We start from the raw sequence: 26471 nt of genomic DNA, 5'->3' as shown, positions 1-26471 counted from the left end.
CGGCTTCCCGGGAGGCGGGGTAGGGGACAGGTGTTGAGCGAGGTTGGGAGCGGAATGCAGGCGGTCCCAGCTGGGGGCTCGGGTGGGATTCGGCACCGCGAAGAGCCAGGGAGGGGACGCGCTGTGTATTCGGGTCCCGGGTAGGGAGGAGACAGCGGAGGGGGGTCGTGGCTTTGGGGAGCGGTGCTCGGGGTCCCCTCCCAGAGGGACCAGAACGGTCCCGAGCTCCACCTCCCGGCCGGGGGGGGGGGGGAGGGCGGGGAGGCGGGCGGGCGGGCCGGGAGGGAGGGGGAGGGAGGGGGCGGGCCGGGCTGTGCGCTCCGCTCGCTGCTGGCTCCGCCGCCGCCGCCGCCGCCGCCGCCGCTGCCGCCGCCGCCGCCGCCGCCGCCGCCTCACACATTCGGGCAGCGGGAGCGCGGCGCGGACGCGAAGCCGCCGGGGCTGCCGTGCCCGGAGCCAGCCGGAGCCGGAGCCTGAACCGCAGCGCCAGCCCCCGCGGTGCGAGCCGCAGCCCGGGCCGGGGCCGGTGGCGGCTCATGGACAGCGGGGCCGGCGGCCCGCGCTGCCCCGAGGCGGGTAAGGATCCGGTGGCGGTGGAGGCGGCGGCGGCTCCCGGTCGGGAGCGGCCATAGCCGGCGGGAGCTGCGGGAGGGGGGCTCAGCGGCGCGAGGCCACGGGGGCCCGGGCGGTGCTCAGCGCGCCGGGGCTGAGGCGGGGGCGGCTGGGAGCCCCGACCCGGGGGCTGAGGTCGGGACACTCCGGCCTCCGAAGTCCGCGGCGAGCGCGGGGCGAGGAGAGGGGTGCTGAGCCGGACCTGTGCCCCTGCGTCCCGCACCCCTGCGCGTTTGGAGCCGCGGGGAATGGGGGGACTCCAGGAGCGCGCCGAATGGAGGTGGTTGGGGGAGGCGCGCAGTCCCCAGCTTGAGGGGGAGGGGGCTCCCGGAGGACGAAGCAGGCGAGGACCCTCAGACACCACACGCACACGCACACGCACACACACACACACACACTTGTTGGGCGACCAGCTCCGCTCCCTCGGGCGCTTCCAGCTCCCCGCGGGCACGCGGAGGGCCGGACCACGGACATACGTACACGCATACATACATCCGTACATATGTGCACACCGACATACCTCCCGCACACCAGCGCCCGCTGGGGCCCCGTCGCTAGCTCAGAATCCGCTTCAGCGTCTGCACGCTCAGCAGCACGGACACACAACCCATGGCCATAAGAGAGCACCAGGGCACAACCGGGTGTGACATTCGGCGACATGGACACACACAATCCCGTGCCCTCGAGTATGAGTGTCACGGACACAGTGCGCCTGACGAACACTCAAAACCTAACCTAGCACATACATATTCCTTTAAGGAACACACCCTAACATCAATTATGTTACCCACTCCTTGGCCAGAACATAGATACACAACACTGGTCTCGCTTCCCCTCCTCCACTGCACCCACACAAACACAACCCCGGTGTCTCAGCACACGCCTTGACAGCACACACCCTAACACAGAAAGTAGAATCTACAGCGGCGCCTCACGGGTGCAAACCCAGAATCCACGGCTTCACGCATCTTAACACTGGGTTTCACACACACCTTACACCAACAGTGTCACATTACACCTTGCAGCCTATACACACAAACACACGCTCAGTCTCTCTCCCTCGGAGGCCGGAGGCCGGAGGCCGGATTCCGTCCTGGGAAGCCGCGGGGCTGTCGGCGAGCCCCTGGCGCCCCTTCATCTTAATCACGACATTGTTATTGTGAATATCAGCACCCGGGAACCCTGGGGGCTGCCCAGACCGGCTTCCCCGCCTGCGCCTCCCCGCCCCCACTCCGGGCCGGCCGGCCGGGTATTCCCGGAACAGGCTGGACTGGCAGGCCGCGCCATCCCGGCTCCCCCGGGCTTCAAGGCCCTAGGTCCCTTTGCAGAGGGTGCAAGCCTGGGGCAGTGTTTGCGACCCTCTTCGGGCCATTTAGCTGCGTTCTGCGAGCCACCTGGGTCCCCAGCACACCTGGGTCTCGCACACCTGTGTCCCTCTCACACCTGGACGCCCCCTCCGCCGGCTGCCGGCTGCAGGCTGCAGGCCGGAGCAGTACGCGCGGGCAAGACCCTGGGGCCCGAAGGGAGATCGCGGCTCGCGCAGGAGCAAAACTGGTGGGCAAGATGGACTCGGCTACCCTCGGGAGCCCAGACTTCTGGCCTCAGTTTCCCCGGCGGTGATTGGCGACTGTTTCTTCTTGCTGGAAATAGTCGGTGCAGCGTTGAGGTCTCTGAGGATTGAGCGCGGGGCAAAGACCCGTTTCCACTTGCCGTGAGAGGGTCCGTTTCGGGAGAGAGTCCCCACCCGGCCCGGCTCGCCGCGCTTTGTGATTCGGGCGCCGGCTCCCTCCCCGCCCCCTCCCGGCGCCCGCTGTTCGCCTCCCGCCGACGCCGGCTGGCCGGGGACCCCAGGCAGAGGCCCGAGGTGCGGAGGAGTAGAGATTCCCCGCGGCGGCCCCTCGGGCAGGGGGCGCAAGGGGCCCCCGCCTCGCCTTGAGCTCCCGAAGGCCCCGTGTCGCTGGGGTGGGGGTGGGGCCGCCCGAGTCCGGGGATGGTGGAGGAACAGCCGTCCCCACCCCACCCCCAGCCGCCCCCAACACAGCTGCGTCCTCTGGGAGGAGACGCCCGCGCTCCGGGTGTGTGCGGGGGAGCGCCCGGTGACCGCAGCGGTGTAGACGGGGCTGCCCCGGCGGCGACGGAGTCCGGGACATCGGAAGACCGAGGGAGCCTTTCATTACCCGCTCTGGGCCAACCTTCGGTAGCTGCCAAGAAAGAGCGCGCTCAGGTGTTTGTGACAGTCTGGAGATGGGGGCTACTTTCTTGATGTGGAGGTCTAGGAGAATTGAAATCTGTGCTTACAACTAGACCAGGGCATGGAGTGGAATCAGGGGTCAGGGCCGAGAAGGGCCTCCGAGATAGGCAGGGGTAGTGTGGTAGCGGAAGAGATGTAGTTTCAGTTCTAGCAGCGTTGTTTCCCCTCTCTCTGCTAACCCGGTTCAGAGAGGGACTTCAGCTGGAAGAGGATGTCTTGCTGGTCTGGCATCTTGCCAGCAGAGGGGCTGCTGCTGTGGCTACTTGGTCAGGGGATCTGGGCTAGAGAGAGAGAGATGGTGAGCTCACTGCTGGGAGAAAAGGGGTGGAAGCACCAGGAGAGGGCCTTGGGATGGGGGTCGGAGATGGAGGAGGCCCTTCTCCTATGGTTAGGGCTGCCCCTCCTGTGAACAAGGGTAGCTGGTGCTGCAGAGTGAGATTCTTTCAACAATGTATTGAGCACCTGCTATCTGTATCTGCCAGGGCCCATAGTGGGTGGTTGAGGATGCAGTGTATTGGCAAGATAAACACCAAACTTGTCTTCATAGGTCTTCCCAACTAGCAGGAGATGGGTTCATTTATTTACTGAGCCAGTGAATACCTACTGTGTGCCTGGTGCTGGAAATAAAATGCTCTATTCAGTTATATATATATATATCCTTTACAGTATAATAGATTTTTTTTAATTTTTTTTAATTTTTATTTATTTATGATAGTCACAGAGAGAGAAAGAGAGAGAGGCAGAGACATAGGCAGAGGGAGAAGCAGGCTCCATGCACCGGGAGCCCGATGTGGGATTCGATCCTGGGTCTCCAGGATCGCACCCTGGGCCAAAGGCGGGCGCCAAACCTCTGCGCCACCCAGGGATCCCAGATTTTAATGCAACAGATCTCATCTCCCAAATAACTTCCAAGAGGCAAAATTTATTATTTCCATTTCACAATATGGAAATAGGTTCAGATAGGTTCAGAAAGGTGAAGTCACCTGGCCGAGGTCACATGGCTAGGAAGTGGTGGAGCAAGGGTTTGAACCCCGACAATCTGACTCAAGAATGCAGGTGCCTGGAAGCCCTGCAGAGGCTAATAGAGGGCTGTGAAAGAGAGGGGAGAGGAGCTGAGAGCTGTGCACTTGTTCACTGTGGGAAGCCTCTGAACAGCTCCACCCCACACAGCCCCGCTAAGGCTTACCCTTCTCTCTCTCTCTTTCTCTCTCTCTCTCTCTCTCTCTCTCTCTCTCTCTCTCTCTCTCTCTCTCTCTCTCGCAGAGGTTGGCTTTGTCCTTTGATTTGTGTGCCCCCGGTGGCAGTGGTTGTTGTGTAACAGTGCAGGGGTAAGTGTCGGGGGTCACAGCTGACTTGGTCACTGGGACACTGATGGCTGCCTCTGGGCGTTTTAGCATTCAGCAGAAAGTGGGCCCTGGTCTCCCGGGGCGCTGGAAATAAAGGTTCCAGGTGAACCCTCATTGCTATCCTCCCCACCCCCCAACATGTTGACACAGATTGGCTTTCCCTGGACTCTGCTCCCTCATACCTCACTGCTCTCCTCAGGCCTGAGAAGAATGAGTCACTGTGTATGCTGTAGCTCTGCTTCTCAGGGTCCTGGGTGCCTATGTCACTGGGCAGAGGTGGGGACACCCTTGCTAGGAAGGCAGCCAGGGCCTGGGCAAGGGCAGATAAAACACCAATCACTTCAAAAGCTGTCCCCTGGAACTAATGACTCAATAACCAACCACCTGGGCAAAGTTCAGGGATGGTGGGGGCAGGGCTGAGAAACGGCTGCCTCACTGCTGCTCCTGGCTCCTCTGACTCTGTCCCTGCATCCCTAGGACCTCTGGGGGTGGGAATAGGGGGAAGACAGCTACAGGCTGGGAGGCTTGGGGTTTTTCAGTCCTTGAACCCCAAGCCTTCTTTCTTTCTTTCTTTCCTTGCCTGGCAAGTTTGGCAGCCCAGGGTGGGGGTGGGGGTCACTACTCAGCCAACATAGTCTATCTTCTGTGATTTCTGTTGATTTTCCTTCCCCTGCATCCAGCCTTTCCCCTAGCCCTATGGATGTGAAGAGGCATTCTTATTTCTCAAATCTTGACTCTGCTTACTACTCCCGTGACCTGAGACAGTTCGTGATTCTTTCTGAGCCTCAATTTTATCATCTGTACAATGGAGAGTGGTGTGATAATAAAGTACCTGTTTCAGAGGGTGGGGAGGATTAGATGGGATAATGTATGTGAATGGAGCATGTTGGCTGGGATGATGATGATGATGACAGCGATGATGGTGGTAAAGGTGGCAGGAGAATTTGCACTTCTTTCTTAAATCCAAGGACCTAGTACATCTCAGAGATCATAGTTCCCTCATGGTGCATCCTGTTGCTTCCACTCTACTGCCTGGAGGATTCTCCAAGTCCCTCCCCCAGAATCAGAATTCCTGGTGGGGGTTGCTGATAATACTCATTTTAAAGGAACTTCCCAGATGCCTTAAACCTTCTTCAACTCTTGCCCTCTCTCTGAGTAGCCACCCCTCCAAACCCATGTTCCCCAAATTCCTACCTCCCAGAAACATCCTTTTCCCCATACCTTCCTGGCTTTAGATATTTCTGTGGTTCTCTTTCCAACTCAGAAGTTGTATACCATAATCCTTTTCTGACTATGATGGTTGGAGATAAGATATCTCCTAAGGGTGACAGGGTGAATGTGTGAGACAGAAAAAGAATGTGTGGGGGTGGGGTGAGGGTCTTACAGTGTCTGTGCTACCTGGTAGGCCTGAGGGGTTAGAGCCCTGGGTTGTGACCCTGAGAGGGGGAAGGAAGGGCGTACTCTGTAGCACTTCAGAGCTGCTACAAATCAAAGTCACCCTGACTCTGTCAGACAACAGATCTCTGAATTTATAGCCAAAATTTGTGAGCATTCATTTTTCTTAGAAAAACCTGTACAGTAGTTTCATAAAATTCATAAAGAGGGCTGTGATCTAAAAAGGTTTAGAATCCCTGTTCTGGAGAGACTAAGTGAGGCAAACAGTCACTGCCGTATTTCTCCTTCCGTGTCACGTTTAGAGTAATTCCCATAACCCCCACCCTGCCAAGACTTATGCAAGGAATTGGTGTGCAGGATGATCCGCTGTATGTGTGCCAAAGCGGGGGGCGGGAGGCAGGCTAAGGTACCCAGAAAGGAATGAGGTTCTTTGGTTCTTTGGAGACAGTCCTCTGGGAGTGTGTTGGGTTGGGAGCTTGAAAGTAAAACGAGCCTTGTGCCCAGTCCATGTCGGTAGATGGAAAGTGGCTGGAGGGTGGATCCAAAAGAAGCATTAGCTAAATTCCGCCTTCCTTTAAAGTGATTAAGATTGCAACTAGGAACAAGCACTAATCTGATAACAGCCTCATATACGTTGAGTACTTTACTGCCAAGGAGTGACCAGGGAGGAGGTGTGGTTTGGGAATGCTATGTGAAAGAGGTGAAGTGTTTGAAAGAGGCAAAGTGTTTGACTCAGTGTAAGGAATCTGCATTCAATGAGCATTTGCTGAGAGCTTATGGACCTGAACAGAGGATTAAATTTAACCCCAGTAGGTTCTTTGATAGAGTAATGGAATTGGGCAAGGGAATAAGCAGTGACCACCCAGAAAGTGCTAGGATAGGCTAACTCTAGGAACTAAAATAGTTATTCAGAGGCTCTTACTGAGTGCCTACTGTGTGCCAGGTCCAGGGCAGGGTCCTGAGGTTGTAGGAACAAACAAAACAGAGGCTCTCCTGTTCTCTACTCAGTCTCGACAAAGACAATTGACAAATTATTTCCCCAATGGCTACGTAACTACAGTTGTAAGTACTTTGAGGGAGCATTTGTTGAGTACTTATTGTGTGCTAGGCATTTAGCCCACATGATCTCAAACTTCCTAGGACATTTAGGTGGTGTTATTCCCATTTTCCAGATAAGGAAACTGTGGCCCTAAATCATTTCCTCCTGCTCAGCAGCCAGGAAATGGACAGCTGGGGTTCTCCTCAGACTGTCTGATGTCTTCTCCACCCTGATTCCTTACATGTGCCAAATGACTACAACCAAAGAGAAATGACAAATAGTCATTGAGTTAGAACTGTTGTGAGCTCCAGGATAGCAGATTGAGTCAATCTTGGATGCCGCTGTGTCCCAGTGCCCAGAACAGAGCCTAGCACATTGTAAGTGCACAGTAAACGTTTATCGAATGCGTGGTGGCCAGCTTTGTGAATACGCATAGGTTGAGGCAAGGGAATGAGGGTAGGGAGTCTGGCCCTACCTTCAGGAAGTCTGGCGTTTGCCAGGAGAGCCAGAGAACACAGGAATAGGTACATAGTACTGGGGTTGAACAACACAGTCGGGCGGGCGGGGTCCAAGGTAGCTCAGTGATTCATTGCCTCGGGATTGGGGCAGACAATAGTGGCTGTGAGTTGGAGAAAGGAGAGGTCACCATGGGCTGGAGAGGCCTGGGAAGGCTTGGAGGGGCCGGGGGTGGGGGGAGTAGAGCCTGCCTTAAGTGGGGTAGGTGTGGTCTATGACAAGGATAGCTAGGATTTCAAGGTGGGAGGCAGGTATTTCAGGTGCAAGTGGGGAGGTGGGGAAAAGAAAGCGAACCTGAGCCCTCTGCTGAAATTGCTGGGCCTGACTTTGGATTAGAATACAGGGGCTGAAAAAAAAAAAAAAAAAAAAAAAAAAAAAAAAGAATACAGGGGCTGGCCATGGTTTTGTTGGAGAGGAGGAAGGGGTCAAGACTGGGACAGTAGCAGGTGTGGCTAGGGTCTGTAAATGCACAGCCTCAAAGCTGGGGGGAGGGGGCGATAGGCAGAAGTGGGTTATTGGGGTGATGGGGTTGCAGCTTATGGTTGGCTATGGCATACAGGGCTCCAATTGAAAGGATTTGGGGGTGGGCACGGAGGAGCAGGTCAGAGATAGGACTGGACCATTCAAAGAGGGAGGGGCCAGGTATGAAATAGGGGCCAGATGTTTGTACAGAGAGGGGTTAAATAGGAGCCAGATGTTTACTGAGAGACTGTGAGCAGAGCTTGGAGGGGAGTGGTCAGGACAAAGCTGGTAGTGTCATTGGCAGCTCTGTCCCAGTTAGACCTGCTGGGCTCGCAGTTGCTAAGGACAGGCTGGGGCAGCTCCCAATGCCAATTCCAGGGCTAGTCAGCCCTGACCACAGCCTTGACCCCAATCTTGACCTCTACACTCTTTTTCCACACAACTGTCCGTGTCTTCCCTCCCCCTAGTGGGAGCAGGGGAGAGAGGGAGGAGGAGGAGTCCTGGGAGCTATGCTGGGGGCAATGTGTGTTTGGGGGAGGTAGGTGGCTAATTCCCACTCTTCAACTCTAGCTGTTTCCAGGCCTGATGGGTGCCTAGTTTAAGCTGGTGGTGGGGGCATTGGGCACTCTGGGTGATTATCGTCAGAAAAGAGAGATCTGAACATGTCATATCTCATACGCATATACTGACTGGCCTCTTAGAAGGAAGAGAAACGAGACGTCTTTCTGTTCCCTCCAACCATCTTGAGTGGCTCTCAGTGTGGGGTCTGGGGAATATTAGGGGAGCTTGTGTCTCTTTTTTACCATGTATGTGAGGGGTGCTTAAGGCCTTTCCCTTCTACTTGCTGTCTCTCCATATCTCAGTATCAGGGTAATTACCATGGGTGACTAAGGCAGGATGCTGGTGAGAAGGAGGTGTTGGGCAAAGCACAGAATAGAGAGCAGGGAGGAGGGAGTGTCAGGAGGGTCAGGGCGTTCCATGGGCGGGAGCTGCTCTAGACCTGTTCGGGGCCCTTACCCGCTCCTCCAGCTGGAGCAGACACTGCTGTTACACCCAGCTGTGGGTGAAACTCAGGATTCTGGGTTCTGGGATCAGGGTTCTGGGCTGGGGCTGAGCTCTCTTCATGGGATAGTGTGTACGTAGCAGAGGGAGGGAGAGTCAGGGCCTGGATTGGGCAACCCTCAGCACCAGGTTCCTCTTCCCAGCTGACCTCCTATTTTGCCTCTTTTCCTTGCAGCCCTCCTGATTCTAGGTACTGCCAGGATGGGGCCCCTGAAGCCCAGCCCAGGCCCCAGCGGGCAACGGTTGCTGCTGGCACTGCTGCTTCTGCTGGCTGCATCCCCCGGTCATGCCACTCGGGTGGTGTACAAAGTACCGGAGGAACAGCCACCCAACACCCTCATTGGGAGCCTCGCAGCTGACTATGGCTTTCCAGATGTGGGCCACTTGTACAAACTAGAGGTAGGCGCCCCATACCTGCGAGTGGATGGCAAGACGGGAGACATCTTCACCACTGAGACCTCTATCGACCGCGAGGGGCTGCGTGAATGCCAGAACCAGCTCCCTGGTGAGCCTTGCATCCTGGAGTTTGAGGTGTCTATTACGGACCTCGTGCAGAATGGCAGTCCCCGGCTGTTAGAGGGCCAGATAGAGGTACAGGACATCAATGACAACACACCCAACTTTGCCTCACCAGTCATCACGCTACCCATCCCGGAGAACACCAACATTGGCTCACTCTTCCCCATCCCGGTGGCCTCTGACCGTGATGCTGGCCCCAACGGTGTGGCATCCTATGAGCTGCAGGCCGGGCCCGAGGCCCAGGAGCTATTTGGGCTTCAGGTGGCAGAGGACCAGGAGGGGAAGCAGCCACAGCTCATCGTGATGGGCAACCTGGACCGGGAGCGCTGGGATTCCTATGACCTCACCATCAAGGTGCAGGATGGTGGCAGCCCCCCACGTGCCAGCAGTGCCCTGCTGCGAGTCACTGTGCTTGACACCAATGACAACGCCCCCAAGTTTGAACGGCCTTCCTACGAAGCTGAACTGTCTGAGAACAGCCCCATAGGCCACTCGGTCATCCAGGTGAGAGGTCCCTCCATCTGTCAGGGTTCCCACCTTTAGAAATGGGAGCCCAACCCAACCTGGCGAGACTTCCCTTCTCTGGGAACTGTCAGGATACTGTGGTAAGAGCTCTTCTCCCCAGCCCCAATCTGGTGAGACCTTCCTACCCCAGCAGGTGATATAATTTTCCTCTATCAATCTACTCAGTGAGAGTGACATAGCATATGAATAGCAATGCCCCCATCCCCAAAATTGACCGAAGTTGGAGAAACTCCTGAGAAGAGAAACCCCCTCCCAAGTCAAATGGCTTGGCTCATCCTCCAGCCGGGTGAGCCAAGTTAGAACAAGAACAATCTCTCTAGAGATGAGAATATCTTCCCAACCAGATGAGATTTTCCTGAGCTAGAGGACAGAGCCTTTCTTTGCCTCTTCCTAACAGTCAAATGAGATTATTTTAACCAAGTGAGTCCTCAGAGCTCTAGAAAACTGTGTTCAGATGTCTGACTGTACACCAGCTTCCTTGCCTAGGCACAGGGTGCTTATGAGAATGGGGTGCTCTGGCACGGGGGGCGGGGGGTTAACTCTGCTGAAGTTCTCAGCACCCTTCTCCATGGGAACCGCCTCAGGGGCTGGGCAGCTTGGTGGGGCCAGGGCCTGGGAGGGAGCAAAGAAAGCGTCCCTGCAGACAGGTGGGCGTATCTCCCACTGTCATCTCAGCCCTGGCCTCCTGCCAGCCCCAGCTCCTTTCTCCTTCCCCCTGGGCTGAAGCTGTCTGTCTTTGAAGTGAGGGAGCTGAGAAGGGATCAGCCTGCCCTGTACACCGTTATGGTCCTGGGAAACCCTTCATTCCATGTCCTTAAATTGAAGTGGGGCATGGGGAGGAGTTTTAGGCAGTTTTTTAGAGGCTGGTGGACTTGAACACATAGAAGACAGACTCAGGAATAAAAGGGAGACAGACAGTCAGAGATGGTGAATAATAACAGCCTGGGTGCCAGGCACGGTTCTGAACACATTATGCATATTATGTCATGTAATCCTCACAGTACAAGGTAAGCATTATCCCCATTTCACCGATGGGAAACTGAGCCCACAGAGATTTGGAAACTTGCCTGATCTCACCCAGCTGATGTGTTCACATCCCACTCTGGCCACATCCAGTAGTCTGGCTTCAAAGCCTATGTGTGTAACAGCTACACCCCATTCCAGGAGGCTGAAGCAGGAGAGTGGGACAGAGACAGGGCTCGAGAAGGGGCAGAAAAGAAGGATTGGAAAGAGGCAGAAAGAGCTGAGCAAGACTGGGAGGGAAACAGGGACAGAAATGAAGAGTCACAGAGACAGAGGGAGCTAAGACAGTAAGAGATAGATAAGAAGCTGGGTGACCAGTCTAGAGACAGGGAGAAGTGGGAATCATCGTGAAAAGGTATGTACAGAGAGAGAGAATGAGGATAGGGCAGGTGATGAGAAGAAACGGAGTTTGGCTTTGACAGGATGTGAGCAGGGACCGGTATAGCTGGGAAGCCCTCTGCCCAGGTGTCTCCGCTGTGAAGAAGTCCTATTCCTAACAGGAAAGAGAGGAGACCAGCAGTGGTTTGAGACTCCGCTAGATGCAGTGCCCAGCACTGTGTTAGCACTGATTTTCAGAGACTGATTTTCAGATGGATGGATGGATGAAAAGAGGTATAAGTGCTATTTAGGCAACACTTGCCACATACCAGGCAGTGTTAGACATGTTTACAAGTATTATCTCACTTAATTCTCACCCCAGCCCCATGAAATAGATTCTATTATTATCCCATATTATACACTTGTAGACTGAGGCTTGTGGTGGTTGAGAAATTAGCCCAAGGTCACATAGTTACTTGGGAACTGGGTGCATCTGGGATTTGAACCCAGGACTCTTTTGCTGTGCTCCCTGGAGACTCTGCCAAATTTTACCTGTCCTGTCCTCCCCATTTACCACCGTGCTCCCCCACCCCCAGTGCCATCACGTTCTGCATGACTGGGACATAATTCCAACCATCTGTCTCCCTGACCGGTGGTACCTCATGGCCATTCCCACCAGGTTCCCGCTGCCCCATCACCACTCATGTTTGTAGAGACTTGGGCCGAGTGTACATCGGCATTGGCGTGGGAGGGCGTGCCCACTGCAAAGGGACAGACAGTTCATTGTTTGATGCTGGGATCCCAGCCCGCTGCCAGCAGGCTCTGTGGCCTCCACCAACCCCTCCCTCGCAGCCGCCCAGATTCCTCAAGTTGGTGCCTAGCCAGCGCCAACCAGGAGGGAAGAAGCTGCTGAAACAGGTTTCCCCAGTTTGAGAGAGCAGTGGCCTTGGTAGGCTCCTTCTGACCCAGATCCCTACCTGGCTGCTTTCAAAAGAAATCCCCTCACCTGTGGCCTCCAGGTGGGCATGTGGGTCTCCACTCATGAGCAGACACACACATGCATAAACACATGCCTTCTCACACAATAACATGTAATCCCAGTCTCGGAACACATGTAAGTGCACGCACACATATTAGACATATATGTCATATATACGTGCCTCATACCTTTCCAGGTCTTCAGATAGGTTGAAGGCCAGTTTAATTGAGTGGAAAGGCTGCCCCAGTTGGCAACTGGATCCTCATCCCCATACTTGGGCACACTAGCACAGGAACAGTAAGTGGAGTTAAATTGTGCCCTGTCCCATCTCTACTAGTCACTTGTAACACTGTTGAGGATTTGCCAGCTGCATCTTTCCTCCTCGGGGAAAGAGGTCAGTACTGTGCCCTAGTGTCAGGCTTGGGCAAAGGGCAGTCTATGTGCTGCTTTTGGAAAGGGTGTCACTTTAGATAAATTGTATCTGCCATGCTCATTGCCAAGGCAGCACACATGTCCCTTACTTTGCCATCCCCAGACTAACCCGTCCCTGTTTTCCTTGTTTTCCTTTTCTACCCTGTAGGTGAAGGCCAACGACTCGGACCAAGGTGCCAACGCGGAGATTGACTACACGTTCCACCAGGCGCCCGAGGTGGTGAGGCGTCTCCTGCGACTGGACAGAAACACTGGACTTATCACTGTACAGGGCCCCGTGGATCGTGAGGACCTAAGTACCCTGCGCTTCTCGGTGCTCGCCAAGGACCGAGGCACCAACCCCAAGAGTGCCCGTGCCCAAGTGGTAGTGACTGTGAAGGACATGAATGACAATGCCCCCACCATTGAGATCCGGGGCATAGGGCTGGTGACCCATCAAGATGGGATGGCCAATATCTCAGAGGATGTGGCAGAGGAGACAGCAGTGGCCTTGGTGCAGGTATCTGACCGAGATGAGGGAGAGAATGCAGCTGTCACCTGTGTGGTGGCAAATGATGTACCCTTCCAGCTACGCCAGGCCAGTGAGACAGGAAGTGACAGCAAAAAGAAATACTTCCTTCAGACCACCACTCCGCTCGACTACGAGAAGGTCAAAGACTATACCATAGAGATTGTAGCTGTGGACTCTGGCAACCCCCCACTCTCGAGCACCAACTCCCTCAAGGTCCAGGTGGTGGACGTCAATGACAATGCCCCTGTCTTCACACAGAGCATCACAGAGGTCGCCTTCCCAGAAAACAACAAGCCGGGTGAAGTGGTCGCTGAAGTCACTGCCAGCGATGCCGACTCAGGCTCTAATGCCGAGCTGGTTTACTCTCTGGAGCCTGAGCCGGCTGCCAAGGGCCTCTTCACCATCTCACCTGACACTGGAGAGATCCGGGTGAAGACATCCCTTGACCGGGAACAGCGGGACAGTTATGAGTTAAAAGTGGTGGCAGCTGACCGGGGCAGTCCCAGCCTGCAGGGCACAGCCACCGTCCTTGTCAATGTTCTGGATTGCAATGACAATGACCCCAAGTTTATGCTGAGTGGCTACAACTTCTCGGTGATGGAGAACATGCCAGCGCTGAGTCCAGTGGGCATGGTGACTGTCATTGATGGGGACAAAGGGGAGAATGCCCGGGTACAGCTGACGGTGGAGCAGGACAATGGTGACTTTGTTATCCAAAACGGTACGGGCACCATCCTCTCCAGCCTGAGCTTTGATCGAGAACATCAAAGCACCTATACCTTCCAGCTGAAGGCAGTGGATGGTGGTGTCCCACCTCGCTCAGCTTACGTTGGTGTCACCATCAATGTGCTGGATGAGAATGACAACGCGCCCTTTATCACTGCCCCTTCCAACACCTCTCACCAGCTGTTGACCCCCCAGACCCGTCTTGGTGAGACGGTCAGCCAGGTGACAGCTGAAGACATTGACTCTGGTGTCAATGCGGAGTTGACCTACAGCATTGCTGGTGGCAACCCTTACGGACTCTTCCAGATTGGGTCACACTCAGGTGCCATCACCCTTGAGAAGGAGATTGAGCGGCGCCACCATGGGCTACACCGCCTCGTGGTAAAGGTCAGTGACCGTGGCAAGCCCCCGCGCTATGGCACAGCCTTGGTCCACCTTTATGTCAATGAGACCCTGGCCAACCGCACGCTTCTGGAGACCCTGCTGGGCCACAGCCTGGACACGCCACTGGACATCGACATTGCTGGGGATCCAGAATATGAGCGCTCCAAGCAACGTGGCAACATCCTCTTCGGTGTGGTGGCTGGTGTCGTGGCTGTGGCCTTGCTCATTGCCCTGGCAGTGCTTGTACGCTACTGCCGGCAGCGGGAGGCCAAGAGTGGCTACCAGGCCGGTAAGAAGGAGACCAAGGACCTGTATGCCCCCAAGCCCAGCAGCAAAGCCTCCAAGGGCAACAAAAGCAAGGGCAAGAAGAGCAAGTCCCCGAAGCCCGTGAAGCCAGTGGAAGATGAGGACGAGGCCGGGCTGCAGAAATCCCTCAAGTTCAATCTGATGAGCGACGCCCCCGGAGATAGCCCCCGCATCCACCTGCCCCTCAACTACCCACCGGGCAGCCCTGATCTGGGCCGCCACTACCGCTCTAACTCCCCACTGCCTTCCATCCAGCTGCAGCCCCAGTCACCCTCGGCCTCCAAGAAGCACCAGGTGGTGCAGGACCTGCCACCCGCAAACACATTTGTGGGCACTGGTGACACCACGTCCACGGGCTCTGAGCAGTACTCCGACTACAGCTACCGCACCAACCCCCCCAAATACCCCAGCAAGCAGGTAGGCCAGCCCTTGCGGCTTAGCACACCCCGGCCCCTACCCCACCCCTACCATGGGGCCATCTGGACTGAGGTATGGGAGTGACCAAGCAGGCGTATCCAACTTGCAGGCTCACCAGCCTAGAGGGGCCGACCCAAGCCAGTGGTGGGAGGTGGGACTGAGGATCTGGGGGTGCTGGGGCCTTGATGATGACCCTGCCTCCTCGCCCAGGCATGGAGGGTTAGACTGAGTGAAAATTGAGGGAGGGTGTGCTCTGTGGCATTCTTGCCCCCTCCCCACAGGGAGAGGCCTGTGACTGTCAGATCCCAAGATGCCAAACCAGCTGCTGGGTCTTGCCAGTGGGGGCTGATGGGCAGGTGAGCAGAAGGGTCAGAGGCAAGAAGGTGGGAAGGAAAGTGAAGAAGTAGAGTCTTCTCCAAACCTGGGTCTCTAGCTGAGACCACCCATTGGTGCTTCTCTAGAAGGGAAACAGGGCAACCTGGGGTCCTATTGGGTAACTGGGTAGGGACTCTATCAGGGAGGGGGAGGCTCCCTATTTGTGCCTCCTGTGTGTGCTGTGTCAGCCTCTTCCCCACCCCAGGCTTCTGGGGCTGGGCCCCGGCTCCCCTTCCCCAGTCCCAAACACTTTTCCCTGACAATAAAGTTCTCTATTTTTGGAGTTTTTGTTTCTTATTTTCCTGGAACTGAGAGAAGGAGTGAGAGAGACTGGAAATGGCCCTTTGTCCTTAGGTGCCTACCCAATTTCCCCATCCCTTCTCTTTGCCCCTTCCCACTTCCTAGACCTGCTCTCTACCCCAGCCCTATGTTCATTTACCATCGTCCCATCTACCCCCACATCTGGCAATGTGTCCCCTCCATACTTGTGAAGCCTTCTCCCTAGGAATGACCCCCTCCACCGAGAAAGGGCAGGAGCACCCAAGCGAGCTGCACCCAGGTCCTGCCCTTTGTCCCCTGCTTGAGACTTGACCCTTCCAATCTGCTCACCTGAGCAGCGTCTGACAGAACTCAGGCCAGAACACCTGGGTGAGGGTGAAGTGCAGCCTGCCCACCTCAGGTGAAGGCAGAGAAGCCCTTGATTCTACGAGCCACCTTCCCTCAGGATGAGATCTTCCAAAGTCCCTTTCCCAGCTTCTTCATCTCAACATCACTCAATACCCAACAATTACTGGGCCCTGCCCTGTGTGTCCCCACCATGATCACCAGCCTGGGCTACTGGGAGGGAGGGCCCAGGGAGAGGGGAGGGAATCTTCAGGTTCTCTGGATTGGCCTGCTCTATATTCCCATTCTTAGGGTGCTCCCTTCCGACCGAGGCTGAGGTCCCCTAGTCCTGCCCTTCCTCCCTTCCCTTCCTTCAGCATCTTGCTCTGACCACCTTGGGCTGCTGGCTCTCACTCACACACACTCTCTCTCTCTCTCTCTCCGTCTCTCACTTCTTGCTCTCCTGGGTCTGCCCTGTCTCTGGCTGTGCCTGACGGGCACTGGGGCTACAGCCTGGGTGAGGGGCCTCAGGTCCCGGGGGAGTCTCTGAGGCCAGAGGCAACATGTCTCCATGACAACTAAAGAGGCTTGAGACACTCCCAGGAGGTCCAAGGCACCAGCACTCTACTCTGATTCCATCCACAAACTCCCCAGTGCCCTGGGAGTACCCCCAAAATAAACACACCTGGGGGCTTTGAGGAATGGGGTATGGCAAGGGAAATCTAGTCACGTCTCATCTCTCCTGGACAAATAAGCATCTCTAGGGGGACAGCCAGCAACTCCTGACCTACCATTCTCTCTTCTCTTGTTCTCATCCTTGCTACCGCCAGGTCGCTCTTCTATTCCTTTAGCCTCTTCATCTTTTCTTTCCCAGGGTCTGAGGGATTATCTCTTCCTCAGCTGCAACCCAACACATCCGTGGAGCCACATTGAACATGTCTTCCCAACATTCAGACACAACCAAACCACAACACCATTGTCGTCATCAAAACACATAGGCCACGCTTCTCCTGTGAGATCAGCATGGTACTAGACCCTGAGGGGAAGTGGTCATGTACATACAAGACATAGGAGTGAAAAGATGACACATTTGAGCATCTTGACCATGGAGCAGGAAGTGCCGTAGTGAAGCTTTCCCCAGCTTGCTGCTCCACTATTCCTTCTGCTGCTAGGTGCTTCCTTTTTTTTTTTTTAAATCTTTACATGAGGTGCATTGTACCATACTCAGCACTTTATGTGAATTAGCTCATTCGATGCTCATAACTCTTTGTGACATAAGTCATTAACGCTCATTTTCCAGAAGTGAAAACTGGTTAGCGGTGGAGTCAGAATTCACACACAAAGCATCAGGAAATCTGATCTCCAGAGTCTGCTGTTAGCCATAATGCTGCACAAGAGGGGTCCCACGATTAAGTCAGTGTAGGGAGTAGGGGACGTACAATCACATGGGCCTATTAAAACCTCTGCGAGGCCTGAAGAAAGAGGGGCCTGCTAACCTTTTGTGAAACTCTGGGTTTTCCAAATGTATCTGACCACAGTGCCCCCTCCCTCTCTCTGAGGAACACAGTATGGGAATGGGAAAACCTGCATAGGTCATGGGAGTGGGCTCCTGGAAGGAAAATGTTGAACTTGAGCCAGCTCTTCAGTGATGAGCAGGACTTGGGCAGGAGGTTCAACCAAGTGAGCCAGCTCCTGAGGCAGGAGTGAGCATGGCCAAGTGGAGGACAGGGAGAGGGCAGAAAGGGGAGTAAGTATTAGGGCTAGAGTGGAGGGCACAGGAGGGAGCAGAGAGACAAGAGAGGAAGAGCTGGAGGTTGTGGAGTACACAGATGCCTTGCCAAAAGTTCTTTAATGCGGAATGCAATGAGCGCTCATGAGTTTTGGATGAACTGAGTTTTAAAAAATTCACCAGAGTGTATGGTGGGTATAAAGGGGGTAGAGGTGAAGGTACAGGATTGAAACTCTGAGGTCTGGACTAGGATGGTGGCAGTGGAGACAATGGATGGATGGATTTGGCTAAACTTAGGGAGAAATGACCTCTAGGACTCAAAGGATAATTGGATATACTGTAGGGATGGGCAATGAGTATCACAGCTACCAGCATTCCCAGGTGGACATGATCTGTGTCTGGGTGATGGCATAGTGACGAAATCATTGTCCATGCAAAAACTGATTGAAGAAAAAGAAGAATTGGGTTTCAGACTTGTTGAATCTGAAGGGCCAGTAAGGACAGCTAATAGGAAATACCCAGCAAATGTCTAGAACTTCAGGACTAGCATCAGAGAGATTTTGGATCTAGGCCTTTTAAGATTTGATAGTGATAGATGTATAGGGAATGTTTAGGGTTGAGCATGCCCCAACCCTCCATTTTATAGAAAAAGAAAATCATAGGCAAAAGGGACCAAGTGACACACCTAGTAGGCAGGATTGAAGCTTTGAATTACCAGGTGTAGGTTTTTTAAGGAGGGAGGACTGCTGGCTATATCATCTTGGAGAAAACTGCAAAGAGAAGCCCCTGACAACCAGATTGGCCGGTGACTCACAGACCCTTCCTGGAGACTGTTCACTTCGACCAGGGGGGTGATGCCCCTTTACAACATCCCACCCACAGGTCAATTTGGGGGATCTTGTCTGTCATCACCCAGACCCTGTGGTGTTTTGGATCACAACACAGATCCCAAGAAGGGCTGCCTATTCCTGAAGATGAGATGGGAGCCAAGATGGAAAGGCAGTTCTGAGCCGCCTTCCCAACAGCTTAAGAGCTCCTCGTCCTGACAGCCTCCCCCACCCCAGCTGCCTTGAATGGAATGAAGACTGTGATGGATCAGGAGGTACCAGGAGAATGGGTCTGCAAACCCAGGATCTCCTCTCGTGGCCTTCTTGATAAACTCCTATTGAGGGTTTTAGAGTAAAGACAAAGCACCTGTGAAGTCTTAGAGGCTTGGAGGGAGGCTGGAGTCTTAGCAGCAGCAGGGCCTTGGCCTGAGCTGCTCCCACTCCTGGCTTCCAGGGGACCCTGTGTCTACACTCTCCACCACTCCTAATTTCTGGATGACAGGAAAATCAGTGACAGTCCCAGGTGGGCGTTTGGGTGACTGGTTGGTTGTGCCAAGTGCCAAGCTGAGGTTGCCAGGTTCCTGGGAGGATCGTTAACCCATAGCAGGCATGTGGGGCTGCTGGCTGGGAGCAGCCTGCACAGTTCTACCGCCCCTACGCCAACATCCAGTCCAAGCCTGTCCCCTCCCAGAAGCTCCTTCCTATTTGCTAGAAGGAGTCTCCATTTGAGGCCAGCCTTCCTAATTCCTGATGGATGCCAGACCCCTCCCCCTCTGCCCAGGTCCTCTTGGGCCCTGCCCTCTACAGTTAATACTCTGCTTCCTGATCTGGAGGATGGGGGAGTTTCCATTGTTCTGCTTCCCCACCCCCAAAGGGCCCTGGTTTCTCAACGGGCTCCCTTTCCTTCTTCCCTCCCTCCCACCATTCTCCTCTCCCAGGCCTCTCTGGAAGGGGATGCAGTGGGGACAAAGCCCCCGCCCCCCGCCAGTGGGAGGGGACGCAGCAGGGAGTCCTGAGGTTGCCTACAGCATGACTGCAGGGGTAGGAACAGAGGATCAGAAAGACATTGGGATCTCATTTAGATGGAGGCAATGGGAAGTCAAAGAGCAATGAGACAGGTGAGGAGCTGAAGTTCAGGGGTGCTATTTGGAAATTAGGGAACTGTTTTGGTATTGGTGAGCTGTTTTGGAATGAGAAGTTCATACTGCTTTAAGGAAGCTGTTCTAGAAATTGGAAGCTTGCTTGTGATTGAAGGCTATGCTGGAATTAGGGGAGTTGGCTGGTATTGTGCTATTCTGGTGTGGGCTGTTCTGGAATTAAAGGCTATGCCAATACTGGGAAGCTGTGCTGTGAGAGTGGTTGTACTGGGTTAGGCTTATTGTGGTGGCCTGGGGGCTATAATAACACTGGGGCCTGTGCTGTGGTGGGACTTGCTGCGTGTAGTCTTGGCTATCCTGTCCCAATTAAGGGGCAGTCCTCCATCGGGGTCTGTGCTTCCTTGGGGGCTCTGCTGTGCTAGGGAGCTGGGCCTCTTCTCAGTCGCTGCTGAGGCCTGGGGGACCAGGAGCTCTGGGGTGGGCCAGGCTGGGGGTGGAGATCACTGTGGTGGTGGGCCTCTGGGGCAGGCTGGCCTGCCAGCAGTGACCCTCCTTCTCCTTGCAGTTACCTCACCGCCGCGTCACCTTCTCCGCCACCAGTCAGGCCCAAGAGCTGCAGGACCCATCCCAGCACAGTTACTATGACAGTGGCCTGGAGGAGTCTGAGACGCCATCCAGCAAGTCATCCTCGGGACCCCGACTCGGTCCCCTGGCTCTGCCTGAGGATCACTATGAACGCACCACCCCTGATGGCAGCATAGGAGAGATGGAGCACCCCGAGAACGGTGAGGAGTATGAGCATGGTCAGGGCCCCCTGGGAATGGGTAGCAGCTGAGCATGGTGAGGAGACCTCAACAATGTCTTCCATGTGTTCAGCAGTACTCACTGTGCTGAGTACTTTGAGCTATACGTTCATTTAATCCTCACGACTCTGATGTGAGAACTTCACTGTTCTCTTTACAGTGCAAGCATGTGAGGCTCAGAGAGGTTAAGTCACTTACCCAAAGTAACATGTGGGAAGTGACAGAGCTGGGAGGGATTCAGACCCAGGCTTCTCTGACTTCAGAGACCTTGCCTTCAGCACCACATCATACTGCCTTCCTGAACGGGGCCTAGGAGAGGAGTGGCCAGGGGCTCAGGCGGTGGTGAGGGAAACTTGAGGGAATGGGGGGGTCCCTTTATGGGGTCAGAGGGCCTTGAGAAAAGAGAGGGGACCCTGGATTCAAGAGTCCAGCTCCTCTGTGAGGAGCTCTGGAAAGGGTATGCCACTCCCCTGAGGGGAGGAGCCGGAGAGGGTCTGGCTGAGGAAAGGGAGTGGGAGGTCTCGGGAGGGGAAAGGCTGGTCTGCGAAGGGTTTGAAGGTGATGGCAGAAGGGACGTCTGGGCCAGAGCAGAGGTCAGTGCGGGAATGGACAGTGAATGTGCTGTCAAAATGTGTGTGTGTGCGTAGTACGTATGCTTGTGTGTGTGAGGGCATCCGTGATAGCCGCTGGAGGAGGAGACTCAAAAAGGTTCCCCTTGGGACTGAAAGACTCTCCCGCTTGGAGCTGTCCTGTCGGGTCTTGTCCCCTCCCTCAGTCCAAACTGACCCCCCCAAAAACGCTGCGACGTCCCACACCCAGCCGTCAGGCCCAGGGCCCTTGTCTGACAGCCCAGGCCCTAGGTCTCCGAGTGCCCTCCGCCCCACCCTGCCCCTCCGTGCTCTCTCTCATGCCCATCTCGTCCTTTTTGTGCCCGCGCAGAGCCGGCTGGCCGGAGCAGGCCCTGAGGTGGAGTGCCAGGTATGTGGGGGCTGCTCTGGGGTCTGGGGTCTGGGGGATTTGGCCCAGCACCCAGCCCCGCCCACCCAGCGCCCTTGCTCTGCTTGGTGCCAAGCTGGGTCCCTCAACTCTGAGCTGAAGAGCCTTGGTGCTTTGAGGGTTAATGACAGCGCTGTCCCCTCCTCACCTTGCACTGGCAGGAGGCCAAGCCAGGGTGGGTGGGACCCGGGGAGCCTCTGACCCAGGCAGTGCTGCTCAGTCATGTCCCTCAGGGAGGGTCACCGCCTGGTACTGTCCCTGAGCGAGGGCAGACGGGGCAACCATGACAGGAAGTGCTCATGGCCCAGCCGTTCCCATGGAGACCCCCCGCTGCCCAGCAACCACACCGGCTACTGATGTCAGGCGGCCAACTCCTGTTCCCGTGGGTGTTCTGGGCAGGGAGCCGGGACTAGACCAAGGGTGGTGGTTGGCATAGGGGGCTGGAGTGAGGTGGGGAGGGGTTGCATGAGTGTGCTTATGAGTATGTGGGTGTGTGCTTCTATGTGAACTCCCCACACAGAAGCTCCCTTCTCCCTGGCTTTCAAGCAAGGCCTCACCATGCTGGGTTAGGGTGGGTTCCAGGACAGCTGGGAGCACGGTGAGGCTTGAGGGGGTTCAGAAGGAAAGTATGTGCCCAACCTTTATCTGAGGATGGAGATGCCCAGTATAGATTTGTGTGTCCATACCTAATCTGAGGATAGGCATGTGTGTGTATGTGTGTGTGTGAGTGAGTGTGTGAGTGTGCACGACTGACAGACAGACAGACAAATGGAGATATTGTGCCCTTAAATGAGGATGGGGGTTTCCTTATCCCTAAGGATAGACTTGCTTGTTTAAGCCTGACTGGAGATAGATGAGGGAGTGTGTAGATGGGTTGTGTGTTTGTGCACCTGTCTGAGGGAAGATTTGGTGGGTGTGTTGATAGGCGAGCTGGAGGGTGGCTGAGGATGGAGAAACACATCTATTTAAGGATAAATTGTATGAGAGAGAGAGAAGAGCCTGCGGTGGATGGTGGGAGAGTGTCTATTTGCGGGTGTGTGTGCCTGTGAACTCAGTGGGCAAAAGGGGCGTGCACCCCTGTTCGAGGCAGGGCGTAGGTGCCTGTGGGAAGCCATGGAGTGGAGCTTTGTGATGTTACTCTGCCTGAAGACTGTCCTCCCCATTCTGTCCTGCAGACCTGCGCCCTTTGCCTGACGTTGCTATGACAGGCACATGTACCCAGGAGTGCAGCGAGTTTGGCCACTCCGACACATGCTGGATGCCTGGCCAGTCATCTCCCAGCCGCCGGACCAAGAGCAGCGCCCTCAAACTCTCCACCTTCGTGCCTTACCAGGACCGAGGAGGGCAGGAGCCTGTGGGCGCCGGCAGCCCCAGCCCCCCGGAAGACCGGAACACCAAAACGGCCCCTGTGCGCCTCCTGCCCTCCTACAGTGCCTTCTCCCACAGTAGCCATGATTCCTGCAAGGACTCGGCCACCTTGGAGGAAATCCCCCTGACCCAGACCTCGGACTTCCCACCTGCAGCCACACCGGCGTCTGCCCAGACAGCCAAGCGCGAGATCTACCTGTGAGCCCCCTCCTGGTCGGTGGCCTTGCCCCTCCCAGCCACCGGCCAGGTCCCAGATGGGCCCATTCCAGGGTCCTGCTCCTGACCCCTCCAGTGTGGACTTCCCAGCCAGGGCCCCAGGTTGGGGTGAGTACTGGCCTCATGACCACGTAGGCCCTTCCCCCAAGCAGGGTCCAGGTTCTCTCTCCTCACTTCATCCCCCAGCCCCAGCCCCTGGGAGCCCTTCTTCCCCTTTATGGGGCTCCCCCAAGCTGGTGCCCAAGAGGGCTCCTCCACAATGACTAGGCTCCCTTCCCTCCACTTCAGGGGAACGCCCCCTCACCTCGGGCAGATGGTGGAGTCAAGGGTGGGCAACACACTTTTAACTCATCGTTTCCCACATGGCCGACCAGGGTGGAGACAGGATGTCCCCATTCCAGCCCTGCTTCAGGGCTGAGCCGGGGAGCCCCTCTCCCTGGGAACTCCCAGAGGAAACTCTTGACCGCCAGGGGCTCCCTGAAGGGCTTTTGTTACCAAAGGTGGGGTGGGGATGGGGGTGGGAGTGGGGTGGAGGCCATGTCTTCCTACACTGCTCCTGGGCTGGCCCACCTGCCTGCCACATGCCCATGCCTGATCCCATCCAGGCACCTCCTTCCCTGCTGGTCATGCAGTGTCTGTATATAAGGACCTTGGAATGATGTCCCCATTTCTGCCTGATTTGCAACTTTTCTTGTTGATGTTGTGTTGTCTTGGGGGACCCCTCTGGGGGGGGGGAGGCTACCCTGTGCCCCCTCCCTCCTGCCGCAGTGCCCCCCACCCCAGGCCTCTACTGTTCCATGTTGTAAATACCCCTGGGGCCGTAGTGGGATGGGGGTGCAGGCCAGGGAAACAATGGGTGGGTGAGGGTGGGGATGGGGGTAACATTCGCCTATCAGCAGAGCTGGGCTTTTATTTAATTTTTTTTAAAAATACAAATCTCTATTTTTTTGGAACTGTTGCGCTGTGCCCTGGGTTGGGGGGATCCCCGCTCAGGCTGGCCCCCCCACATCCAGATGAGCATCACAGAGGGGCCCTGAGGCTGTGGGGGGGCAGCTGGACAGGGGTGGGATGACTGTGCCTCTGGCCTGGTTGGGTGAGTTGGGAGCAGGAAGGTTTGCTCAAGGGGTGGCTGGTTGCTGCCTCCAACAGGGGGAACCTGCACCCTGCCCCCTCCCTGCCCCCCCCCCCCAGCCCCTGCCATGACTGACCCGTCAGCCTGTAAAACCACCATTGCCTTGATCTCAGGGGGTGGGAAGCGCTGCCTCAGGGCACCCTGGGCTCCAGGCCCCCTTCTTCCAGTTGGGCTTCCCTTTGCCAGGGTCAGGGGTCCCCTGGGGGAGGGGGTGGGGAGATTGGGGGGCAGAGAAGCCTAGTCAGCCATGATGAGGTGGGATTGCTTTCTGCACCTCAGGGGGCCAGGGTGTGAGGGGCATCCTGTAGAGCCCTCATCTCCCACTGTGGCCATCTCAAAGCCTCAGTCCCTCTTCCTTCCAGAAACCCCCACTGCCTTGGCCCATACCTCTCCAGCTCCCCAGGGGCCCAGGCTGGGAGGCTGGAGACTCAGGGTATGGCCCTTGCTTGACTTAGTCTAAGCTTGGGGGCCGGCCCAAGGGTGGGTGGGGTGGGTACAGGCTGCTGGGTCGTCTGGTGCCTTTGGGAGCTGTGCTGCTGGGGTCTTGACTCCTGTAACCCCAGAGACCCCACTGCACCTCGGGAAAGCTAGGGGCCTGAAGAATCACCCTATTCTCTGCTCCTTGCCCCTACCTTGGCTTGGGGTAACAGTGCTGGGAAGGAGAGCATTGTTAGGCTGGTAGCCTCAGCATACACAGCCCTTCTATTGAGGGCAGAGGGTAGAGTGGGCTGAGGTAGCAGCAACCAGGTCTGGGGGTTGGCCAAAGGCTCCTTTCCCTGGGGGAGGCCCAGAAGTGGGCCAGGGGCTTGATAAAGAAACAGCCCCCTTCCCCCTGCACAAACAGGGCAGGTGCAATAGTGGTAGAGTTGGTAACATGAGGTGCCCAGCTGGTGGGGCAGTGGCCTCAAGGGCTGTCTGGGTCCTGGAGGTCAGGATTCTGGCAAGAAGATTGTATGAGGCCCATTTGCTTGGTGGAGAGGGTGGTCCAGACAGGAGGCATTCCTGGAGTCACTGGACTCCCCTGGAAGCCCCTGGTGGCCTGGGTACCCTGCCCTGGTCTTGGAGACTCCTGAGCACTGAGTGGAAGGGCAGAGGAGCATTTTGCACAATGGAGAAGCCAGAAGGAAGGGGGTAGCCCAGATGGCTGGGAGGGCTGAGAAGCACAGAGGAGCCCTTCCCACAGGCAAAGGCAGAGTCCCAGCCCCCTGGTTGGGGTCAGGGCACTGAGTCTGTCACCACCTGGGCACTCGAGGAGAAACCAAAGGTGGGCAGGGGATAGGTGACAGCACTGGGGACCACCCCTGTTGGTCCTAGGTCTGTGAAGTCCTTCCCCAATGCCTTGTGTCGCGTACAGTTTTATGTACAAATAGACGACATTTGGCCAGGGGAGACCCCCCCCCCCCAAACCCAGCCTGACCCAGTCAGTGTCTTCCTAGAGGGGACCTAGTTGGTTCCCAACCCCCTACTTCAGAGCATGTCTCTTGGTAGGGGGAGGGTATATGGGGACATATTTCCGGGGGTCCCTGAAGCGTGTCTCACATCCCCGGGGGAGGGTCTCTGGGGCATCTCTCACCTCTGGGGGCTCCCTAGGCCCTATCTCTCCCTTTGGGAGTCTCTGGAGGGACATGTATTCCCTCCGGGGACCATGGGAGCATGTCTCCCCCCTACCCAGGCTCTCTGGGGAGCCTGTTTTCCTCCCAGGGTTCCTGGGAGTACTTAAGGCATGTCAGTCTTGGGCCATCTCTCTTCCCAGGGAAGGGGGCTATCTCTGAAGCATGTCTGGGAAGGGATATTCCTGACCCTCCCTGCATCTCTCCTCTGGGGGTGTCTCTGACCTGCAGCACTTTGGGATGAGACTGGGCAGCTCCGAGTTGTCTTTTCTCCTGGAGGCCCTGCGATACCTCTCTCCCGAGGATCCGGCCTCTGGAGCCATTTCTTCCTTGGGCGTGGGCTGTCTCCTGGTGTTGGGAAGGCTTCTGCTGGCCATGAGAAAGTCTCTTAGGGGGCGCCTCCGCGTGGGACTTCTCTGGGAGGGGGGACTCTGCCTCGCCCTTGGGGTCCCCGGGCGGCTGTGTCTGCCCGTGGGGAGAGGGAGACTGTGTCTCCTCGGGTTTTCGGAGTGGGGAGGGGGGCCGTGTCTCTCTCGTGTGTTGGGGGGTGGGGTTCGGGGAGGGGGGTTTGGGGCTCGTGGGTGCCCACACTGGGGTCGTGTTTCTCTTGGTTCGTGCCACTTCCCACCGCCTCGCTCCTCCCGGGAAGGGCCCCCGCCCCGCCCTTACTCCCCCGCCCCGCCCCCGGCGCTGCGAGCACAATCCCGTTGATTTGTAATGATTTCCGTCTCTGTCTTTCTCTTTCTCTGACCGCCCCTCCCCCGCCGCGAGCATGCGCAGGCACCGCCCCTCCCCTCTCCGGTTCGGTTCGTTTCCGGTTTGTTTGCTGAGCTGTCAATGGAAGACCCGTGTAATTATTCCCGAGCTTTACAATAAAAGTGTGAAAACCGGA

At 56.2% G+C, this 26471-nt stretch overlaps 1 protein-coding gene across 4 annotated transcripts; it reads left to right on the top strand.

The window, feature by feature from the left end:
* PCDH1 (protocadherin 1) lies at nt 1-26471 on the top strand. 4 transcript variants are annotated; one of them, XM_072826262.1, is made up of 6 exons: nt 388-576; nt 8859-9706; nt 12628-14823; nt 20020-20239; nt 21197-21235; nt 22429-26471. In XM_072826262.1, exons 1-5 carry the CDS (start codon nt 537-539, stop codon nt 21220-21222), a joined length of 3330 nt encoding a protein of 1109 aa, XP_072682363.1. In that variant the 5' UTR covers nt 388-536; the 3' UTR covers nt 21223-21235; nt 22429-26471. The 4 variants fall into 4 exon arrangements, with proteins under 4 accessions (XP_072682362.1, XP_072682363.1, XP_072682360.1 ...); XM_072826261.1 differs by lacking the exons at nt 388-576; nt 21197-21235 and adding an exon at nt 1-19; XM_072826259.1 differs by lacking the exon at nt 21197-21235 and having other exon boundaries at nt 426-576.

Source organism: Canis lupus, chromosome 5 (genome assembly GCF_048164855.1).
Source record: "Canis lupus baileyi chromosome 5, mCanLup2.hap1, whole genome shotgun sequence".
Classification (NCBI taxonomy): Eukaryota; Metazoa; Chordata; class Mammalia; order Carnivora; family Canidae; genus Canis; species Canis lupus.
This window is presented reverse-complemented; position numbering and strand designations above follow the sequence as displayed.

Bases quoted from the DNA above. Each gene is read 5' to 3' on its own strand.
- PCDH1 (XM_072826259.1), top strand. From the start codon at position 537: ATGGACAGCGGGGCCGGCGGCCCGCGCTGCCCCGAGGCGG. The intron at 577-8,858 runs GTAAGGATCCGG...TTTTCCTTGCAG, and splicing joins CCCGCGCTGCCCCGAGGCGG to CCCTCCTGATTCTAGGTACT. The intron at 20,240-22,428 runs GTGAGGAGTATG...TCTGTCCTGCAG, and splicing joins GATGGAGCACCCCGAGAACG to ACCTGCGCCCTTTGCCTGAC.